The sequence below is a fragment of the Larimichthys crocea genome, chromosome XIII (assembly GCF_000972845.2).
Source record: "Larimichthys crocea isolate SSNF chromosome XIII, L_crocea_2.0, whole genome shotgun sequence".
Classification (NCBI taxonomy): Eukaryota; Metazoa; Chordata; class Actinopteri; family Sciaenidae; genus Larimichthys; species Larimichthys crocea.
This window is the reverse complement of record NC_040023.1, coordinates 34,716,076-34,733,840: the sequence shown is the minus strand read 5'-3', so window position 1 is coordinate 34,733,840 and position 17,765 is coordinate 34,716,076. Positions and strand designations below refer to the sequence as shown.

At 42.0% G+C, this 17,765-nt stretch overlaps 1 protein-coding gene across 1 annotated transcript; it reads right to left on the bottom strand.

Moving 5' to 3' along the window:
- Nucleotides 1-1,401: 1,401 nt before the first annotated feature.
- On the bottom strand, nt 1,402-17,229 carry LOC104933084 (retinoic acid receptor beta). Its single transcript, XM_027286025.1, has 8 exons — nt 16,584-17,229; nt 12,233-12,405; nt 11,872-12,013; nt 6,944-7,110; nt 5,029-5,205; nt 3,240-3,444; nt 2,983-3,141; nt 1,402-2,378 (listed from the first exon to the last, which is right to left on the bottom strand). Exons 1-8 carry the CDS (start codon nt 16,864-16,866, stop codon nt 2,251-2,253), a joined length of 1,434 nt encoding a protein of 477 aa, XP_027141826.1. The 5' UTR covers nt 16,867-17,229; the 3' UTR covers nt 1,402-2,250.
- Nucleotides 17,230-17,765: the final 536 nt, after the last annotated feature.

The window sequence follows — 17,765 nt, the reverse complement described above, 5'->3', positions numbered from 1 at the left end:
TATTATTTCTACAATACAGTATATTTTATTCAGGTACAATTCTGTGATATGATATTAAACTCGTCATATTCTGTTAAATGAATTTTCTTTTGTAGAAAACATGTTTATACAGAAATTATCAATGTAAAAAAAAAAAAATCTTCTCAGTATCAATACTGAACATTTTAAAACAACATCCAGGCCGACGCATAACTGCAAATATGCCGTTATTAGAACATGTATGAAACAATAAAGTCTTGTATTAGCGCACAAACTCTTTAAACTGCACAACAATCGAGCTGAAATGAAGAGGATCGCGTGTTCAACATGAAGCTGGACTCAACAGCCGCTCAACTCACACGTACAGCTCACGGATAAAACTATATTATATCGTGTTTGTTTGTATATTTTGATCTGTGAGTGTGAAAACAATAATCTGTGGTTTTACACAAGGTTATGTGAGTGACGACGTCACTTCAGAGATTCATATTCAGTAAAAGTATTCCAGTTAAAATGTGGCCTACTGTTTAAAAAAAGGTGAACAGCCCAGCTCAGATATCACACTCTGATCGCTTCTGTGGCTTTTAATAGACTTTTTTTTTTAATTTATATACGACACAGCAACAACGCTGCAAACCGCTGAATCATCAGTGCTGAGTCGGAGATTCACTTGTAAGAAGAGGTAATGATCTGGTCCGTGACAGCGATGGGTCAGCAAAGTCAGGTCAGTGTATCATGCATGAACTGAACACCTTTCAGATTCTACCCAACGCGAAAAATGACGATGATGATTCATGAGCCTGAAATCTCGATTCGCTGTAAACCCGCCCACTTTCTGCTAAGCTAAGCCAATCGACTGCTGGCTCCAGCTTCATGTTAACCCTTAAAGGTCCAGTGTGTCGGATTCAGGACGCTCTATTTACAGAATATTATACTCGTAACTCGTGTTTTCATTCATGCGGAAGCCCTAAAGGGTCATACATTCCCGTGATAACGAGATAATTTTCCTCCGTTTTCCCGCGATAACGAGATAATTAATTCGAGATCTTGAGAAAACAAAACAATACTCTAGTGTATTAAATCCTTGCAGGAGTGTAGCAGTGTCAGAGGAGCAAGAGACACCTTTAGTGTATTTTGTATTTGTTCTTGTTTTGTCTCAAAACATTTCAAACAGTTACTGAGTTTGAAATACAGATAGTCAGTTTTTATTTTCAGGGTATTTATGACGACATCAGGCTCAGTTAAAACTGAAGCCTTGCCTGCCGTCTTCTCAGATGACGCACACTAATGTGTACATTATCTATGTGTCAGGCCTGGATTGAAGAGATGTGTGATGATTGATATTCTCCCGCTCCTCTGACATTGCTACACTAAATGATGTTTCCTGCAGTGATTTAATACACTAGACTATCGTTTTGTTTTCTCCAGATCTTGAATTAATTATCTCGTTACCACGGGAAAACGGGTGGAATCAAATGTATGTATGTATGACACGTTAGGGCTTCCGTACATTCATGTTTCATTCGTGGTCACCACAGTTTCTTCTTCAGGGAGGGAGAGGCTTTGCATTCAGCAACCACTAGATGTCACTAAATCCCACACACTGGCCCTTTAAACCACATCAGTACATGTAAATATAACAATATAACGAATAAGTACATAAAACACGTATTTGTACTCATTAGTTATACATTTAGTTTTGCGTTTACTTTCCCATTTATACGTCTGTGAGCAAAAACAAGTTTCCCCTTTTGTTCAGATCATTTCTCCAAACACGTTCAAACAGTTTTCACACACGTAGAAATCCACAAATTGTGCGTACGAACTTCTGCAGCCTTTGAGAGAGCGGGAACAGAAATTCACATATTATGTAAAAAGCCAGAAACTGAAGTCCATATGTTTACTAACTCTGCTACGCTAATGCTAAAGGCATTGTTATTTAATGAGGTAAACAAATTAATCCACGTGATATCTCATGCATATAAATACAGTAGAAACCTGACACGGGACAGCTGGAGAAGGATTTCCAGCAGGTTATGAGGCGTCTGCCAGGAGGAGTTAAAAATGAAGCTGTGATGGATTAAACCTTGACTGCATCAGTCTCTTTTTCCCCCCATGAACTCACAAAAATTAGCTCTTCTTTCATCAGCACAATCGTCTTTAAAACACGCCGACGGTTCTCCGACCACAAACTGAGGTAAGACACTAGAAACGCTCTGCACTGCATCTGTAGTTTGTGTTGTTAGTGTTTTCTCTTCAGAGTTTGGGAGTTCATGTGCTCCGCTCCGAGTGTTTGTTCTGGTGTTTCTCCAAGTTCTGCAGATCCTCCAACATCTCCTCGATCAAAGGCGGCATGGAGCCCGGGATCTCCATCTTCAGCGTCACCACCCTCTCAGCTCCTGTGGAAACAGAAATATCTTTATAAAACACGCTCCTCGGGAGAACACCTCCCGTCACATCTCTCTCACTAATGTTTGCTTCTGCTACCTTAACTGGAGGACTGACAGTTAAATCTGACATCCCAGAGCCCAAACTGTTACATTTCGCAGTAACAAATGAAGCCTGCAAGCTACCGTAGTTCATGCAAACACCTGTAATAAAGTGGCCCATTTATGCCGTCGAGGCTCTGCTCGCTCTGTTCGCTCCTGATTTGCAAACTGTACTGCTGCAAACACGCTGCACTGCTACACCGCTGCTCTCGTAAATTCTCAAATTTCATTCTCAAAATTCAAGTTAGACGGTGCGGCAGAGAGTTCCTCTATGATTCTTTCCTGAAGGAGGAGGAGAAGGAGGCCCACTGCTTCACAATATTTGGTATAAATATCTCAGAAATTAAATTGTAAAGTAATATTTTGTAACTTTTTCGACATAAAATATGGCCAATAGTGACAATAATGGCCATAAAACATCAGAAAACAGAGCAAGTCTTTTCCATTACCCACCAAAAGGTGACACCAGACCACCTACGGTATGTTTTTTTTCAAGTTTCAAGAGTTTTCTGACCTTTGGCGCTGATGCTGCGCAGGTCAGTGATCTTCATGAGGGCCTTGGGGAACATGAGGGGCATGCTGGGTCGCCGTTTGCGGGAGTAAATCTTCAGCGCCTCCAGCAGCGGCTCCTGCAGCACCTCCACCTTCGACGGCTCCTCCAGGTCCTGACGGTCTGTTCAGACGGACACGAGAAGAGACAAACATCTCAAGTTCAGCGTTTCACAAACTGGTTACTTCACGCCCGTCCTCAGGCGTCCCGAGCTTCAGTACCTCCAGAGACGAGACAGATGGCGCTGAGGAGGCCGCTCTCTGTGTCGTCCATCTGCAGCGGCAGCAGCTGGCCGGCGAATGTGAAGACCTGATCCGTCAGCGGTCCAAACCCGGCATTGTGGATCTGAGTGCGGGTCAGGGTCAACCCGTCGGAGAAGGTCATGGTGTCCTGGTCCGGAGTGTAGCGAGTGCAAATCCTCAAGATCTGGACGGAGTCAAGAAGAGAAGGATAGAAGAGAGACAGATCGAGAACAAACAACGTAAATAAATGTCAGATGAAGAGTTTTTTCACGTGCAGATGTTGCTCTGATTCCCGTCAGGAACTCTCATGAAGCACACGTTATTAAAACATGGGACAGAAGCAGCTGTAGGAACGCTCTGAGAAATATGTAAACGACCTCCTGTGTCGGTTCTGGATGGGCTTGACGTCATATTTGTACCCAAGTGTTCTTCTCCATTTCATTACCTCGTACATTTTTAAGTTAATTAAATCAGCAAAAGAACAGCAGGCGAGTTTCAGCCTGATACGCTCACACACCCAGCAGAGAAACAAATCATCTGGACTATAAACCTTTTTTTAAACCCGCCGGCGGGCGTTTCCACGAGGCGGCTCATTATTTTTAATTGTTTAATAAGTGTATTGTGTTATATTTCAGACAGATGGCTTCCTGTCGTTCTGATCTGCATCTGTTTGCTTTGATATTTTTCCCTCCGTCTGTCGGCAAACTTCAAAACTTCTCCACATCTGTTCCAGCGATTCCGACGGCTTCATACGCCAAAATACAAAAGCAACATGCTGTCTGTTTACAGTCATCAGTAAATAAGTCCAGCATCCAGCAGAGGTCCCTATCTGCCGTCCTTGGCTGTGAGCTGAGCTGCCTGTTCAATCAGTTCACCAGCCTGTGGGAGTATACTGCGCCCTAAAGAGTGTTTTGTTGTATTTTTGGTTCCTCCTCCGCACACACGGGAGTGTTTCTGCTGCAACAAAGGCTGGAAATCAGCATTTCTGTCCGCCTGTTTATCTCGATGAGCTCCCAACTCCTGATATTCCTAAAAAAGTTCCTATTTTCTGAAGATTCTGTTAAACTTTTGGATTGAAATGTGACCACAGTCAGTTGGTTGATCAAAAAATAATATGGCACAACATCTGTTACGGTGTTTACGTCCTCTGAATTGTAATAACTTTACACATGCTCTGACTTTTCTTCTCGTACCGTACCATCATCAGATTCATACATTATCTGTAACCGCTTATATTTCAAGCAGAGCCGTTAAAACAACTTAACTTTGGCTCAGTTACACTTTAATGCTCATCGCCGTGCACCGTCTCCGACGAATAACATTAATGCAAATGTTGCAAACAAATAGCGAGCGTGCTGTTTTTTTTTTTATTGCGCCGTATAACACGCAGCGTGCACGGCGCCCAGGATGACACAAACATGAACCGAGTGAGAAGAACTTGGCAAAGTCGCAGACGCAGAACGTCTCATCAGGGAAAATTTGTGAAAACGAGCTTGTGATCGTCAATGGCAGAGCACCAGAGAAGGATCAGGTCCTGATTGTGACTTGGCAGTGAATGACAGCGCAGACAGCGTGAGGATGAGGGAGATTTCAACATGTGACAAACGCTGCCCGAGGGCTGCTGTCTGTCCGCCAGCCTGCCTGTCGGTTCGTCTTTGGCACGAGTGTCGGCCCGACAGCATGTGTCAAGATCCACCAAAGGTGTGAAAGTGTGAGCTGGGTCATGTGTGTGTTTTTAGTGTAACTCAGTTTGATCTATGTGTACTACCAGGATGTCCAGGCAGGCGGTTTTCAGCAGGGTGATCTGGTCAGCGATGGTCAGGCCGGTGAAACCAGGCACTCGCTTGGCGAACTCCACCACCTTGATGATGCACTTGGTGGCGAGCTCACTGAACTTGTCCCACAGACCGAGGTCCAGCTGGATCCGGTGGTCTGAACTGGAGTTCTGGACGGAGGAAAAAAAAAAGACAAATATGTTTGTTTTTCATCGTTAAAGAGACGTTATACAGAACCTGACTAAATCAACACACAATCATTTCATTTAATTTTACAAAAGTGGCCCTGATGTTTATTCTCAGCTTTAACTCACTTAAATGTTTGTATGTTTTGGTCATTGCTGTGAACCCAGTTAACACCAGAGCCACAGCGTTAGGAATATTACCTCTGTAACATCCCGTAGATAATTAATTAATTATTCTCACTGTTAACATTTAGTTTTTAATATGATACACAAGCTGCTGTAATATCTGCCACCTCATGTACTTAATACAACCTGCTGTATAAAGCATATTTATTTCAGCATCAGCTCTTTATTCGGTCTACAAATGTTATTGTTATTTACATATATATGTGTACTCTTTACCTGTACATAGTTTTTATGCTTATCCTCATGCCTACCTGTGAAGCTCCTTGTCTTTTTCAGCTGTACATCGAGAGCAACGTGTAACCGGAGTGTACATACACCCGGTCAATAAAAGTGATTCTGATTCTGTTTATGTGACGTATATGAAGCGTTTAGCTGGTTTGTTTCCATCAACTCCTGAACATATCTGTCCAACATGACTGTAAGGCCGCTCAAACAATCTGTTACAAGTGTGTGACGACTAATTTCTAATGGACATAATGTGATGTCTACTTTAAAATCTCTACAGCTCCAAGATTAATTAAGACTAAATGTTTCTGCTACATCTTCCTCTCTGACACAAAACCATTAAATCCAGGCAGCCGAACGTTTCCGCAGCGTTTTAGAGTCAAATGTTTCCTTGAACCGTGAATCATATTCCTGAATGAAACAATTTATTTGTCCTGTACATCCCCGGCGCCGCCGCTCACTTCTGCTGAATTATCTAACAACAAAAACATGATGTGAAAAACATTCACGTGGACGGCGCGCCCAGATACATTACGCCCAGTTGGATTACTGTATTGTGTTGCGGTGAATTTTTTTATCATGATGGCATGTGCAGTTATTCCTGTTATTGATGCGTGAGTCACAGTTCGCACGAAGAACATGATGTACTTTCTGTGGAATAGCAGGTTTGTAACAATGCCAGTGATGGCAGTATCTGTCTGTCTGTCTACCATCTGTCTGCTGCAGAGTGTGTGGAGCCTATTTGTCCCAGCAAACACATCCTTTAATAAATTAGTAATAAATTCAACATTTTCTTGGATTTAAATGAAGCAGAAGTTGCTCCATGAATCAGCTGTTTGTGAACCTGAAATCTGTCTCTTGTCTTGTGTTTTCTCTACAATTAATGCCAAATTATAATGTTCTTATTCAGAAATTACAGACCCATAGAATAAATAAATAAATTAATATTGTTGAAAGACTTTGTTGATTTTCTTGGCCACAAAGTTAGAAACTAAACTATGTGAACTTCCTCATATTTTTATACTAATCTGCAGAGTTTCAGTTTGAATTATAATAAATATATCAATGTGAAATGATCATGTTATCCCAGTTTTGCTTTCTGTAGGTTAACAACTGTTTAAAAGTTTCCCACCTCAGTATGTATTCCCTGTTATGTTTTATCTATATTTGTTGGCAGCCACAGTGGAAATATCTGTTTAAATCCCATAAAACACATATCTGATGAAATGCACCGCTTGACTCAGAGGGCAGCTTTTGCTCTTTTGATATTTTCTTATGATTTTTAACGGTCGGGTCTCATGTCGTGACTCACCGTGGTGTATTTTCCCAGCTGGCAAAGAGACGGGAAAGTCTCTCTGTGAGCTCTGCAGATCTTCTCCACTATCAAGCCGAGCTCCGCCGTCAGTTCGTACGTCTCCATGATGGTCATCTTCACCGCCTCCTTCTTCCCCTTTCCCCGGTTTCTGTCGTTTCTCACTGCTGAGGAAAAGCAAGACACAGCTTATGAGATTCAAAATGTCATTTTTATGTCACATGTGTTCATTACATCTTACATGCATCTTTACACCAAATACATGATTACTTATTTTTTGTCAACGCGGTTCAGATAAGACAAAGCCGACGTTCGACGTGATAGGGATCGGTACAAATGTGCGACAGCTGTAGGTGGGTGATGTTACCTCACGCTTCATGCACGTCAGATCATGAGCATCACCTGCTGTGTGTTACTCAGACTGCATAAGTAACTCTGTAGCAATAACAGAGTAATAGATTTACAATTACTTGTCGCTGTGAGTTTTTCCATCTTACCAAGTAACTAACTATGCACGCTGCCAAATGTTTAATACTCTAAAAGGCCATGATGATGGCTTACATAACCAACAGTATGTGGGCTTTTTTTGAAAATGGGGGAACATTGTGTACCAACACTCTCCACTCAGTAGCGGAAATTGGCTCTCAGATTTCAGTGAACTGTGAACCGAAACGCCCACGCAGGGGCCCGAACCGTAGACACTGTTTCCACAAATATGTCCAAAAAATGTTTTTTATCCTCTTCTGAAAAATGGAAAAATACGCAGCTGCAGTATCATTATAGTCCTCTTACGTAAAAAAAAAAGTGAGGATTCAAATATCCAGAACAAGCCTGCAGACTGTGGCAGTGTGCTCGAACGTAACAAGCAGCCGCTAAGTCACACATCACCATATTTTAGCGATTTTAGATCATATTTTATGCTCTGCATCAACTTTCCTGATGGACAGTGAAGTAAACTGCTGCAACCTGTAGCTGCTGTTAGTTCAGTTGGTTAGCCAGGTTGCCCGCACAGTGAGCTCAGTAACACTGGAAAGAGGAAGCTTTTTAGGGAAAGCTGACAGAAAAACAAAAACAGTGTCATGCCAGAACCGGAGCTGGCCAAGTGTCACACCGCTGTGAGGTCAAGTTGGGTTTTTGTCCTGTCTTGTCATTTCCTGTTTTATTTTGAAAGATAACTCTCCTCTCGTTTCAGGTCACTTGCCCTTCCTCGTGTGTCACCGGTCTGATTGTCTTGCCCGCCCTGATTGTTTCCACCTGTTCCCCATTACCTTGTGTATATATTGTCTGCGTCTCCCTTTGTCCCGTGCCGAAGTGTTTCGTCTTTCGTAGCGTACACCAAAGCCCTTTTTCCATAGCCCATAGTCACAGCTTCTTAGCTCTAGTGTTCTTTTGTTTTTCTACCTCGGATGAGTGATTTTTTGTTGTACTTCCTAGTCTAGCCTTTTTGTTTTTTTGTATCTAGCCTAGTGTGTTTTCAGCCTCGTTTTTGAGCGTTTTTTGTATCTAGCCTAGTGTGTTTTCAGCCTCGTTTTTGAGCGTCTAAAGTTAATGTTTCATAGCCTTTTGTTGTTCCTCGTTGAGAGTGATTTTGATTTTGTTATCTTTATTAAGAGTAGTTCAGTGTTTTTTCCTCCTTGGAGTGATTTTTGTTTCCTCTAGTTTAGACCCTTTTCATAGCCTCACTCAGTCGAGGATATTTGTCGTCCTGAATAAAACAGCTGTCTGCCTAACTCTGCATCTCAGTCCTCATTGAGTCCCGGCCTGACACCAAGCAGGGAATGTAACAGCCTCTTTGGACATAATGACAGAGGCGAAAAGATCGAAGAGGACGTTGACGGAGGAAGCTAAGAGCAAGAAAAGGAGAGAGCGACCAAGCAAGAGTAAATGTGGGACTGACTTTTAGTGGTTGGTGAAATAAAAGGCTGAAAGACAGACGCCGAGCTGGGCTGGCTGCTTTGTCTTGTGTTGGTGACCTTGTTGATGTTCGGCTGCGTCATAAGTAATGTAATCAGAACAAATACTCAAGTACAGCTGTCCATATTTACCACAGAGGTATTACACTCTCTACAAAGTGATGCTTTATATAGCGCGTTAGTCCGCTCTCAATATGTTAACACTCTGCAGTGTCTGAGCCTCACGCAACACCTAGTGGTGACATTCAGTCCGGGTATTTGGCTGAACAGGTTTGAACATTTTCCATCAGCCCAACCTTCATATGGATACGAGCGGTTTGGATTATCTGTCACTCCGGGGGAACATGTGAAGCAGCCTCACGCAGCCTAATTAACCAGGTTAGCCTTTCATAATCCCCATCGGTAACGGTGTCAACATGTTTCACCGCGTCCTACTGACTTGGCTCAGGCAGCTACGCACAAGTCAGGAGGAGCTCAGGATTATGCAACACCTCCGTCTCTGCCTTCCTCACCCATTCCCATCCCCCCGTCCACGCTCTCTCTCTCTCTCTCTCTGGATTCCCTACATACAGCCATCATTGTGTAAACACTCCAAGTGAGATCATGTTACTCACTAAGTGAGGCAGCCAGCGAGCAGTTACATAGCATCCATCTGTCTGCTACATGTGATACATTTATGTAATGTGTGTGTCTGAGCGTGGTGTAGCAACAATGAGAACATGTGGATGGGTGGATCCGTCGCTGCCGCCCTATCACCGCCCTCGGTTCACTCCACATAACACACACACACACACACACTCTCTTATCTGGGTCACCGCATTTCTGGGTAACACACTATTTGACTTTGTTTCTATTACACAGTCGAGGCGCTGCTTTGAAGGACTATTTCAACCAGCTCCTGAGGAATGTTTACGCTCTAACCTCTAAGCTTTGTCTGGACGTGCAGATAAGAAGCTCAAAGCATTTAAAAGTGACAATTTAACAACAACTTCTCCAGAAACTCAGCTACAATTAATAACAAAACACTTCTCATGAGCAAATCTAGAAAACTCCAACATAAACCGGACGTTTGGGGCCCATGGCAACATTTGACTGACATCTGAGAACCAGCGTTGCTAGGAGAGCCGCCGTCAATGTCAGTGTGTTGCACTACTGACCGGAGAACGTTGGTACAAGACGTTCCAAAAAAAAGCCCCAAGTGTTTGGTTATGTAACTTTAGCAACTTAAGCCGTTTGTCCCTTCACACCAGGATGCATTTGGGTGGTCCCATTGTGCTGTTTTCACTCAGAAACGTTAGTACTGATTCCCATCAGAGCAGGGGTCAGACAAACAGGACATGTAATTCACTTCTTTAAAAATGTGTCACATTTTAAGCCTGGCCTATAATAACTTTTATATTTACTTTATTTAATTATTTTTGGCTTTTAAATGCCAAGACTTGTGCGTCTTTGTGCAAAAGCCTCCGCTGTTTGTAGTTCCTCAGTTATCTGCACCCTCACATTCACTATTATTTTAGTGAAAATTGTCAGTTATTAAAACAGACAAAAATTGGCGGACCCCTTGCAGTACCTCTGCAGACCCCCTAGGGGGTCACGGAGCCCTGGTTGAAGACCCCTGCATTAGATGTTATACACAACGGCGTAGGTTTGATTACAGAAGTACACATGAAGCAAAATATAAATAATTTCTATTTACATCAATCTATCAATGTGAACAGCCACATTATTAATGCATGCCGAACACTCTTACTGTGTAAAAGTGCACATGGTAATAACATACATGGTGACTCGTATGTAACAGAGTTTATCTCAGTAGATGATTAGTTTTTTAAAGAAAGTTTAGTGAGTAAATCAAGCTGAACTGTAAAAGGACGAAAAAATGAGTTGGGGGGTTGGTGGTGGATTACGCCCTCGGGTGGGATCTCAAACTTGAAAGTGAAGTGACATTTAGAGCCGTGAAAAACATGTTTACACACACACGTTCTTGCCAAATGTGTCAATTTCGAATTTCTAACTCAAACTTAAAGGTGACAGAGCTCCTTTCTCCTCCTCCTTTGAACTCTGTATCTAAACAGCCTGCACAGTGAAGGCAACGTGTTATCAGAGCACCAGCATCAGTTCTCCTTCTGTGTCTACATAAGATGTGCTCATGCACTGTAGGTCAACCTCGTTTTGGCGGCACTCAACATGCAATCGCTCCGGTTACGCATGTAAACAGCCCTGCGTAGGCTGCATAACAGCTCGCTGGATTGATTAAGATAGAGAGAGTATGCATTGTTGAGTTACCTCCGCTGTTAGGAAACGTTAAGTCCACCGCTGGCCTGAATCTGCCTTTCTTGCGCTGAGCCTTTATGAATCGCTTATGTAACATGTAATTACAAAAACACACAGAGATAAAGCTGAGTTGATAATTCACGTTTATGACGCCGACCGTTCAGTAACCTCTCTGATCAGTCACACACTATCTACTGTCAACTGTCCTTGAAGGGGTCATAACATCCTCTATATTTAGTCACATATCGTCCTTCTGTGGGTCGAGAATGTCTGACTTCAGAAAAAAACAACCACAAAAGATCACGCTTATTTTCCTTTAGTTGAATCCATAAATATAGATGTCGTATCCACGATGTCAGGCTTTTTGAAGAGTGTGTTTGCCGCCGTCTGAGGTGAGCTGAACGACACTAACAGCACCTACCTGTCAATCACTCTTAATCCTGCATAACTTTAAGCCTTAATATAATGTGAACAGGTGAGTTGTATAGAAATTCACCCTCAGTACAGTTGTCATGAACGGGGAAATTAGCTACAGAGACCAAAACTGTTTTTTGTACCAGGCTGTAAACATGTTTATTTCTGCTGTGAAGTTCGGCTTTATCACATAAGGGCTTATGGAGACTGACTCACTTCTGGAGCCAGCCTCAAGTGGACGTTAGAGGAACTGCACTTAAGTGTTGGCTTCACCTCGCAGCCACGGAGGTTACCGCTTGGTTGAATCAGAGCGGATCGGACACTTACACTCCCTGGACATTCCCACAGCGAAGCACTTCTGGAGTCGGCAGTACTGACAGCGGTTCCTGGTGATCTTGTTAATGATGCAGTTTCTGTCCCGGTGGCAGGTGTACACCATGTTTTTCTGCACGCTGCGGCGGAAGAAGCCCTGCAGAGACGATATAACGGTAGAGAAAAGACATTAATGATTCATGTTAGCAGAATATAGAAATAAACCTGCCTGAAGAGCCAATCAGGAACAGGGATTTTTATGAGAGCGTCCCCTTTTAGAGCGTGACACACATTTACACAAAGACTGCCTGCATGAAAGCCTCTTGAGAGTTTTTTGTTCCTGCAGGTGAAGCAAACCACAGGCGTGACACGTTACCTTGCAGCCTTCACAGGCGCTGACGCCGTAGTGGTAGCCCGAGGACTTGTCTTGACACACAAAACAGGGCTTGTAAGTGCGAGGAGGAGGCAGCGGGGAGGGGGGGCTGGCGAACAGGTCGTCTGAACTGGAGCTGGAGCTGGAGCTGGAGCTGGAGCTTTGGCTTTCAACTGCTGCAAAACACACAAAGTGACACAACGCAACACTTAGAAAGAAGCACAGCGGGGAGAATGCAACACACTGACTTGTTGGGTTTTATCCATGACAGCAGCATGGTTAATACATCTTGGGTTGTGGAGAATATTTACTTTTCTGCTATTTTATGACATTTTAAAGGCGATTCATCTCTTTTTTTAATTTGTAATTTAAACTTTTGTTCGCACAGGGTAAAAAACAGAATATCTGAACTACAAGCACTCGTCTGAATTTAAAATTTGACGTCTATAAAGGCGGTCCACATGGTCCAGCAGAGGGCACTGTTAAAATTCCTGACCTTTTACATGCACTATTGACCTATCAGTACGACCAAGGCTCTTGGTTCGAAGCCCAGCTTGGAGTCTTCTTCAGGTACTCCGACTTCCTGCCATAGTCCAAAGTCATTCAGGTAAATAGGAGACTCTAAATAACCTGCAGGTGTGAATGTCAGGCCTGTGACGAACTGGCAGTGTCAGTGTCTGATCGGGGTAGGTGGTTACAGGAAATGGATTGATGGATTGATGGAGGAGGACACTAAGCGAGCAGAGCCATGCTGACTTTATCGGGTTCTTTATGACAGATGCCAAGCTGTTTGATGACGTCAAACACTTCTACAACAAGTGTACAGTGTGGAGCTGGTGGGTACAAGTTAATTTGTTCTGAGTTTTTATGAGCCCGGCGTGTTGAGCTGGAGAACGACTTGTTAATCACGCCCTTGCATGCCCTGCTTTATCATCTACTTCACTCATGTTGTAATGAAGATTTAAAATTAGTGATCGACACCATAAACTCAGGAGTGAACTGTTTACTGAGGTAATAAATCAACAGGGGAAGTCTGGTCATTTCTCCACAAGGCTCAGTGCATTCAGACCTGTTGCAGCCATCAGACTACAACTTTATAGGACTCGGCTCGTCTGACAGGCAGATATAAAGACTACACTGAGGGTAAGACACTCCCTGACTGCCGGATGCACACAGTCACAGCTCAATGTATCCCCGCTGTGCAGGAAACCGAATCTATAAAGTGAAACCCAAACTGTCTCATGAATAGGAGAGTGCGCTCCGTCCAGAGGAAGCTGGACTCAGTCTTCCTTGAACCAGAGCTGCAAATGAATTCAACGTAGAATTAAGCTCTCCCTTGTCTATACAGCTGCACCTATTGTAACGTGGCGTTAACCTCCATTTTTCCAGTTAAATGTGTCATTTCACTCCGTCACTCACAACACTCAGCCCTCCCACTTTTAGACCCACTTTTGAGGAGAATCACCCGGGCCTCCCCGCTGGCTCTCTGATCACCTCCACCGCTCCCAACGCTGACAGAAAACGAAGAAAGACGCTTTGAAAAGGGGACAAAACGAGAAAAATTGCTTATCTACATCCCCTTGAACCCGTGGCCTCCGGTTGAACCTGGAACCGGTGGGTCAAACCAGGACACCCCCATCGGGCCGAGCTCTCTCTCCCAACACAAAACAATGCAGGAGCATGCCACAAGCCCAGCTGACTGATGAGAGGCAGAGAGAGGGAGGGAGAAGGAACAGAAAGTGTGTGTGACGGGGCGGTGTAAGTGATTTGGTCGGGGGGAAGGAAGAGGGTGGGGGTCCCAATTTAGGTGGTGTTATTTGATGTAGGCAGTGGATTGTGCTGCGTTTAAATCAACCAAAAAAGTTAACGGCGTTGAATATTTTAGAGCCAGAAAGTTTAAAAGTCTCAACTTGTTTCTAAACTTGTTTATAGATGCTGCATGCTGCTAAATGTTTTTTTTAGTCATGCAGATGTTAAGAAAGGCGATCAGGGATTTTTATGTGATAAATCTCATTTCGCGTCTCGATAAATACAACATCCATAAATCTTCAAATGTTCATTATTGATCAATCTGTTGACTGTTTATCCATTTATTTATTTCATGGTGCATCATAATTTCCAATGTGACGTATTTAAATTGCTTTGTTTTTTGCTTGAAATTTCATATCTGACAAAGAAAAGCATCAAACTGTCACATTTAAGGAGCTAAAGCGAGCAACGTTTTTGAATTTTGCAATTAATCAATTATCAAAATAGTTACCCAACTGATGAGGACTTGATTCTCTAGATTATTTATTTACGTCATTTGTTACGTGTATATGTACTTTTGTCGCCCCCCTGACATTACTTCACACTCTGAAAACTGTAAAAGTATAAATAAAGGTTCATTTTAATTGAAGTCTATGGTTTTGGTGAGCAGTCCAAAGGAAATCTGAGGGTATAAGAATCTCCTTCGAGTATTGGTTTATCTATGAGTTAATAAAGGATTTATATATTTATGTTCACAGTGATTTGGATTTCTTATAGACTACTACTAATAGTATGGACTTTATGTCATGAACCATTAATATTAGGCTGGGAAATCACCTTATTTTTACCGATTACCAATACTGTTCTGCTTGGGCCCGTGCAGTTCTTCTTGTTTATAAATTAAGTTTGTTCAAATAATAACTATAAATAATAAATCTTCCTGGTTAAAAATACATCCAGTACTGCACGTATTACTGCAAGTATTATTTTGAGGTACTTTTACTATTCTTAATTTATACTATTCTATACTTCTATACACTTAATTTCAGAGGGAAATATTGTGCTTTTCATACTCCAACACATTCAATCTGACATCTGTAGTTTCAGATAAAGTTCTTACATCAAATAACTTTTCGTATTTTGTAATTTAAGCGCATGACTTTTACTTGTAATGGAGTATTTCTGCATTTGTTTTACTGCTACTTTCACTTCAGTAAACTGTCTGACTCTCTCCTGACCTCCTGAGCTGGTGACCGTCCGGTGAACCCACGGTGACCCTAAACTGACCGTCCCTGCCCGCCCCGTCCCAAACACAGACCACCACACTGTCATGAACTACTGCTGGCTGCTCACATACAGTACCGCGTTTCCTGCCGCTCTCCACGTCCTCTCTTTCTGTTACAAAAGAAAAAGCTGCAGGAGGAAACTCATCAGTACACAGAGTAACACTTTACTGTATCACCCCATAATACAGTTAATAAATGGGTTATAACACGTTTTAAATGTGTCAGCAGTTATATCCTTTGAGGACATATTGTACAATAACACCAGCCTCCACTCATGCCTCATTATATAATTATATAATATTATATAAATGCTAAATAAAGGGTTTCATTCAGACATGGTTTGGAATAAAACTCAAATTAAACAGCTTTATTCATATAAATATTAAATCTGATACAATATAGATATCTTCTGTTTCACTCCTTGTTCAAAGTCCTTATATTTTAATAGTTTCACGTCAGTTTATGTATTAATTTTAATATTTTCTACATGTTTTTGAAGCACTTTCTTGCACCAGTCTATACGCTGACTGCCCACTTCATTACATCCAATACAATGACTCTTTCTGATATGTTGCCCACCACATTTACACAATGCCACCTCTCAGTATATAATGGCATCCAGTTTAACAATACTGCAAACTACAACCTCAACAGTAAACATAATAGCTACTGTTGAATACCTCTCTGACTGTGTCAACAAGAAATGCAACATTATAAGTTGTGGAAAAGTAGGATGACTTACATCCTTGGCCTCCTGGGTTTAAATTATAATGTTTTATGGTCTTTATTAAGTTTTTATCTATTATTTTATTGTATTTTCCCTCCAAAATATCTGCATCCCCTCTCATCTCTAAATATTTAATCTATTTTACTGATCATTTTCTTATTTTTTTACAACTTTTGTGCATTCATCTTAAATTGTTTTACTGTTTATATTGTCTTATTGAATGAATACACCAGTAAAACTTGACTGATTGATCAGAAAAGGGATTTATCCCATATATTATATGCCTCTGTAGACATATTTTTAAAATAAACTTCAGTGTTGTCAATGTTTTTAAATGGGAGGATTGTTTTTATGCTGAAGCACCTGACCTTTAATGGAAATACCTGTATGCATATATAGCATTTTATATCATTTTAGAGTTTTTTGTGGATGTAACACCCTTTCCAAGGCAAATTAGTGGTTTCCACACACACACACACACACACACACACACACACACACACACACACACTGTGAATGGAAATGAGCAAAACCACCAAAACATCCCTGATTCAAATGTTTTTTTTCTAACCACACATCAGTTTACACTCACACTGCGAGCACCGGTGCTGCTGCCAGTCCGCTGACTCCATCAGCTCGGGGAAGAAGGCTGACAAATCCTGGTCCTGGTCCTGGTCCTGGTCCTGCAGCATGCATGCTGGACTGGACGTGGTGTAAAAGTCCATGATGTCTCCGGTGCTGAAAGCTTGAAATTCCAGGTAGTCAAACATGATTCCGTCGGGATTTGTTGTCCTGCATGGACCAGCAGGGGCGGATTTGATATGAAAGTTGGATAAAGTGAAAGCAGCGCTGGAGAACAGACCTACATTTCCCATAAACCGTCAGAAACTGTAGTCCTCCTCCTGCAGCAGGTTAAACACATCCAGATCTGCTGTTTTGCATAACAAAGTTTCTCCTTCTCCTTCTTCTTCTTCTTCTTCTTCTTATCTCTTCTTTATTGACGAATGTCTCAACCCAACCTGCTTCATACTGGTTACATCAGAGCGATGGTGTTACCTAATGTATGCGAGTGAACTCTCCGTGAACCTCCTCTGCGCTGCTGCTGACCTTCACATGACCCAGCCCGCCGTCTGACATCAGCAGCGAGCAGCGGTGGAAGCGAGTACTGAAGCGTCAGTGCACAAGTACAGGAGCTCACTTAAACCAAAGTTTAACTTAAAGTATTAAAAGTATCTTATTCTTCTTTGTTAAACCAGGTGCCTACATTACCCATAATGCAACCAGACAATTAACTGAACTAGTGATGGGAAGTTCGGTTCTTTTTAGGGAGTCGGCTCTTTCGACTCCCAAATATCTCTTCATATTCTATATTTTACACCTTTTACATATATTATATATTGTATGTTTATTGCTGTTTGCACCGGAATAAGAGGGAAACGCATTTTCAATTCTCTGTATGTCCTGTACATATGGCAGCATTGATAATAAAGTTGACTTGACTTGAACTTTATAATTCAGCCAAATTTAGCACTGACTATGACTATGATTTGTATATGTACACATATATCACTCCAGTTATTCAAAACATCCTTTTGTACTGAAATATTTACATGATTGAACCAGACAGTTAACTGAATTGACCAAACTATCAACTAGTGATGGGAAGTTCGGTTCTTTTTAGGGAGTCGGCTCTTTTGACTCCCAAATATTTCTTCATTTTACCGCTTTATTTTACACTAATATCTTCCAGATTTGCCACTGTCCTTTCTTTGAT